This window comes from Chaetura pelagica, unplaced genomic scaffold, assembly GCF_000747805.2.
Source record: "Chaetura pelagica isolate M959 unplaced genomic scaffold, ChaPel_1.0 scaffold222, whole genome shotgun sequence".
In the NCBI taxonomy this organism is placed as follows: domain Eukaryota; kingdom Metazoa; phylum Chordata; class Aves; order Apodiformes; family Apodidae; genus Chaetura; species Chaetura pelagica.
In genome coordinates this window covers 5,385,695-5,390,647 of record NW_009952711.1, presented here as the reverse complement: position 1 = coordinate 5,390,647, position 4,953 = coordinate 5,385,695, and the positions used below count along the sequence as shown (strand labels likewise).

At 39.9% G+C, this 4,953-nt stretch overlaps 1 protein-coding gene across 1 annotated transcript in view; it reads right to left on the bottom strand.

Annotated features, from left to right (window-relative positions):
• The window catches only part of MNS1 (meiosis-specific nuclear structural 1), a 7,982-nt gene that overhangs the window by 2,167 nt on the left and 862 nt on the right, over positions 1–4,953 (bottom strand). Inside the window, exons 2-7 of the mRNA XM_009994537.1 lie at positions 4,898–4,953; positions 3,883–3,985; positions 2,829–3,058; positions 1,859–2,075; positions 1,672–1,779; positions 1–221 (exon numbers count right to left, since the gene is read on the bottom strand). Of these exons, the coding sequence (XP_009992839.1) occupies positions 1–221; positions 1,672–1,779; positions 1,859–2,075; positions 2,829–3,058; positions 3,883–3,985; positions 4,898–4,953 (935 nt within the window). The remainder of the gene's footprint in view (positions 222–1,671; positions 1,780–1,858; positions 2,076–2,828; positions 3,059–3,882; positions 3,986–4,897) is intronic.

Genomic DNA, 4,953 nt, shown 5'->3' with positions numbered 1-4,953 from the left:
AGTTTCTCCACAGCCCTGTTGTGCTCAAGCTGTTTCATCCTTCGCTTCTGAGCGTTCATCTGCTCAATGCGATCGTCCTCTGCAAACTTGGCCAACATCTGCTGCCTGAAGGCTGCTTCCTCTTCTTGCATAGCTTGCTGCATGGCCATCTTTAAAGCAAGTTGCTCTTCATATGTTTGCCTTAAGTCTAGACGTTGCCTAATTCTCTTTTCAATTTCTGCCTGTGAAGGAAATGCAATAAAATACTATGTTACTGAAAACACCTCAGACAACTTTGATCATCATCAGCCAACCTGCCCAATTTAGCTTGGAATAAATCTGCTGTAGCTGTTACCTTCTAGCATACATAACTGGAGCAAACACTCCGTGTCTGACAGTGCTCTCCAGTGTTAACTGGTTTGGAAAATGTCTCAAAATTCAGTTTAGAACAGAAGGAGGGTGTTGCTTTTTTTCCCCACAAGTATGAACTGAATCAACAAGAGAGTGCTCCTAAAAATAAGAGTGTTAGGTAACTCAGCCTGCGTTATATTTTGTCACCTGCAGCAAGGTAAGACACGGGGAAGGCTCACAGGAAAACACAAATGGACATGCAAAAAGCAAGCAGATAATTGACTACTCAGCTTAAACCTGAACTTGAAAGTTACTGGCATTCTCCTTTGTAAGAGAAATAACTGTATAAAGGGGATCATCAGGGTATTAAAAACCTTCAATTGTCTTCCTGGTTGAAATAAAAACATAACTACATTACGGGCAGCAAAGGAAACTCAAAGGACAGAATTGTCCCTCCAAAAATGAAGTTAATATACAAACTGCGTGTCTGGCTAAGAACACTTAGGAAATACCATTGGAGATAAGAAACTTTATGTCAGAAAATAAAGTGGAAACAATCCAAATTACTTTAATATACCTAAAACCATGGCAGAATGAAGCTTTTTGCTTTGAGACAGCTCACAGACAAAATGGGTGCAAGGAAGTCCCTCAAAACCATTCCAGAGTCGCAAACCATGTATTTGCTAACTCTGCTATGTTGTTAAAAAAACAAAGCCCTGACCCATGAACAACCTTGCCAACACTGTTAAAGTTGTGGAACGTCTTCAGATGCAGAAGGAATTGCATGTGGGATATACTCTCACAAAATGTTCTTTAAGCACCACAACTCCAGTTTCCAAAGCCCAAAGGAATGCTGCTGCATCACAGAGACATCAGGAGAAGTGAGGGGACAGATGAAAACTATGCAAAACACCATCCCCTGCATTCCTTTATTACCTGTGTTCTAGATCAGTCATTCAAAATGGTTTTGTTTGATTTCTACATGTTTGTATCTGGTCTGCTTAAATTAGATCAGTTTGCCCACAGGTGTAAGTACTATATAAGCTAGATGCTGTCCTGCATATACACAGGTATTTTTATTTTATTCAAGTTGCATCCAGGCCAGCTCTGCTAACCTAAATGTTCTGCAGGAATTATGGCAAAGCTGCAAGTCTCCACTTGCATTTTACCTGCACAGTTCATGCACAGGCACACAGAACATACAGGCCACACATGAAAACCTGGGATCCAAAGAGTGCCAAAATATCAATTCATGTACCTGTGGAAGTCCAGAGAAATGGAATATTCCCTCTGGTCCCCTCCAATACACAGGTACTACTTTATCTCCCTGCCAACACTCACCATCTCCTTCTTCCTTTCGTTCTCCGCTTGTTCTTCCAGATACAGCTCTTGTCGTACTTGTTCCTCTTCTTCACGCTTCTGTTGTTCTCTTTCCAGATTTTGGGCAAGCTATAACAAGAAGGAAGGATTTCTAAATGAAAGACAAGAATTGTATGACAATTCTTTCTACAGTTTCAGGTTTTGATACCATGTTTTGAAGCTTTTGTTTTTTCTCCTCCACATCTCGAACTTTAGCTGCCCGATCTTTTTCTCTTTGTTGCTGGAAGTTGGCAAACTCCATGATTTTCCTATTTTCTTCTTCTATCTCTTCTTCTCTCCTTCTCCTCCAGAGAGCTTGTTCTTTTTTGAATTCTTCATTACAATTATGAGCTGCTCTCTTTTTCTCTAACTTAATTTGTCTTTCCCTTATAAAATGGAACAATAATGCTTCAATAGTTATTTAACATACTGCACAGTAACATTAAACAGACCATATGCTATATATATATATCTCTATATATCTATCTCATAGGTTCCAGAGACTATGTTAAATGACTTTCCTTACCCATTCAGCTAGAAATCAAATGCCTAAAAGGAAAATACGTACTAACAAATTGCCCCCAAAAGGGAATCTCATGTCTAATACTCTTCTTCAGGCAGACAGACCATACACACAGGTACTCATCACTACCCCATTTTTTTCTTGCTCCATCAGAACAGGAAGGAGAAGGAAGCCCAATGACACCAGAATCTGCTACACTTTTTAGTTATGTATTTACACTGAACTCTCCCTCCACACACACACACACCACACCCTGCCCTCAGAAACCTCTTCTGTCCCTGCCCAGGAGACAGGCTTGCAGCACAAGGCCTCACAGAGGCAGGAATCTGTGACACGTGGCTGTTGCCCTACACAACAGCTCCCACAGAAGCACAACTTGGAATAAGCTGCATTTTGTATTTGGGGAATAAGGACACGAAATTGACTGGGACATTGAGAACATTCTGACATTGACACAGCAAAACCCATGCAAGCCTGTCTCTTGTTAGCAAAACATGACCAAGAAAAACTAAAATGGGCCTTAGACTATGAAATAAATGTATACCAATTAGCTTTCTGCACAGCTTTAGATTAACTGGTTTAAACTAATAAATAATAAAAATTCCAAGTAACCTACATTTGGTCTTCCTCAAAGATCTTCCTTATAATTTCGTCAATCAAGAGCTTTTCTCTCAGGAACTCTTCATAAGCCTCCTGCTTCTTCCTCTCTTGCTCCTCAAGCTGTTTCTCCAGCTCCTGCTGATATATTATCTTCTCCTGGTTTCGCTTCAGCTCTGCAGAACTTTCTTCTTCTATTACCCTTTCATACTCTTCCTTCATCTTTTGGGCTATTTCAGCCTCACGTTTCTACAGGGGGAAAGCAACACAAGGTTCCTTTTCACTCCCACTAACACAAGTGGTAGGGAAATGACACAGTATAAAAAGGAATTATGCTGCATTACAAAACTCAGATGTTTCCACCTCAGTCTATAAATGGAGTGCCTGAATGTGCTTTATAGCTCAATTCAGAGAGTAGAACCCTTGGAGGGAACCATCAACATCTAAACAACTTGAGAAGATCTAATAATACCTAAAGGCAGCTATGTATTGATCCAAGACACAGCAGAGCACTCAGTGTAAGTGAAACCAGCTCACGTGGGCACAACTGAAATCTGGTTTAACTGCACAGAACAGAGTTAATAAATGTGCTGTCTTCCCAGAAATTTGCTTGAATTGAGTTTTGTTCAAACCATTAATATAACCAGAATAATCTGCCTGATCACCAGCATTATTATGTGCATAAATAAAATGCCACAACCCTTTCTGCAGTTATTCAGCTCTTTTTTTAACAGTAGTAACGTTTTCAATACTCTGATCCTGAGATCAGGACTCACCACAACAAGCATGTACTGGGCAAACTACATCAGAGTTTAAACTTGGAAAAAATATTACGAAACCAGAAAAATAAAAGCTATATTTATTCATACAACTGAATTCACTGCTACTTTAATTGCAATGGCAGAGTAAGCCTTTCCTTTATGGTTAGTTATTACAACACAAAACACCTTTTCAATGAACACTGACCACCTCAATCTGTTTTAGATGAAAAGGCCAACTTGAAAGAATTTTTCCCAGCACAACTCCCAGAGCTGCAGCACTCAGGTGCTGGCAGGCACTGTGAAGCTACTTACCATTTTCTCATACTGCACAGCTTCTTTCTCAGCCACCTGTGCAGCTCTCTCTTTGTTCACATAAGCAGACTTGAGTTTTTTTTCCAATTCTCGAAGTTCAAGACTGGGGGGAAAAGAAAAAAACAGAAATTTACACTATTACAAGGAGGTCACTGCCTATGGAAAAAACTCTCAAGTTTCCATCACTATTTAAACAGTTTCCAAAATTTCTTTTCTCAAGGGAAAAGCCCAGTTTTACATGAAATATACTGCTTTAGTGAAAGAGTGGAAAAAGAAAACAAACCCTGTCTCAAACCAGGAATTATCTACATTTTTGTACATACTATCAATAAGTTTGCATAATTTACATCTAACTCTGTAACTGTGTGTACACATATATAAACATGTACACTTACACACCTATATAAGCACCTACTCAACATGAAAATATTGTGGATCAGAGAGTTTGTTTCTTATTGACAAAATTTGCTTACAAGTAATTTTTAAATCAAATTTTTACCTTCCATAGCTTTTCCTTCCAGGTCAGATTAATTTCTGCTTCTGCTACAACTTCCACAGGGTCTCTGTTGTCTCCAGTTAACTGACCTCCCCTCACCCTCTCCAGAGTCTCCCCTCCCTCATGTTCCCCTCATACACGTCATTCTGACCCTGTCCCTTGACCCTGCAGTGACCCCCCCTCACAGCCTTCTCCCCAGCACTCCTCAAAATCTACCTTCTCCTTTGTTTTTTTTCCAATTATCATCTTCTCTGCTGCAAATATCCAAAAAAGTAAAGCCTATTCTAAAAAGCAAAGCATGTACCTGATTTTAGCACCCTACAACTTCCTTTCTATTGCTCAAAAACATCTCAAGCTATAATCTCACTGCATCTAAGGTTCAGTCCAAAATGTGATCGAGAAAAACAGAAATCGAGCAGGGCAGACAGCAGAGGTAAGAGTTCTATGGACACCGCTTTGCAGCCTTGGGATTGGCTCACAGTAACTTCAATGAAGCAGTGAGGATCTCTGAAGCACTACCTGTTCTCTCTTACTTGTTGCCTCATCTTTTCATCTTTGATTTTCTCGCGGTTCAG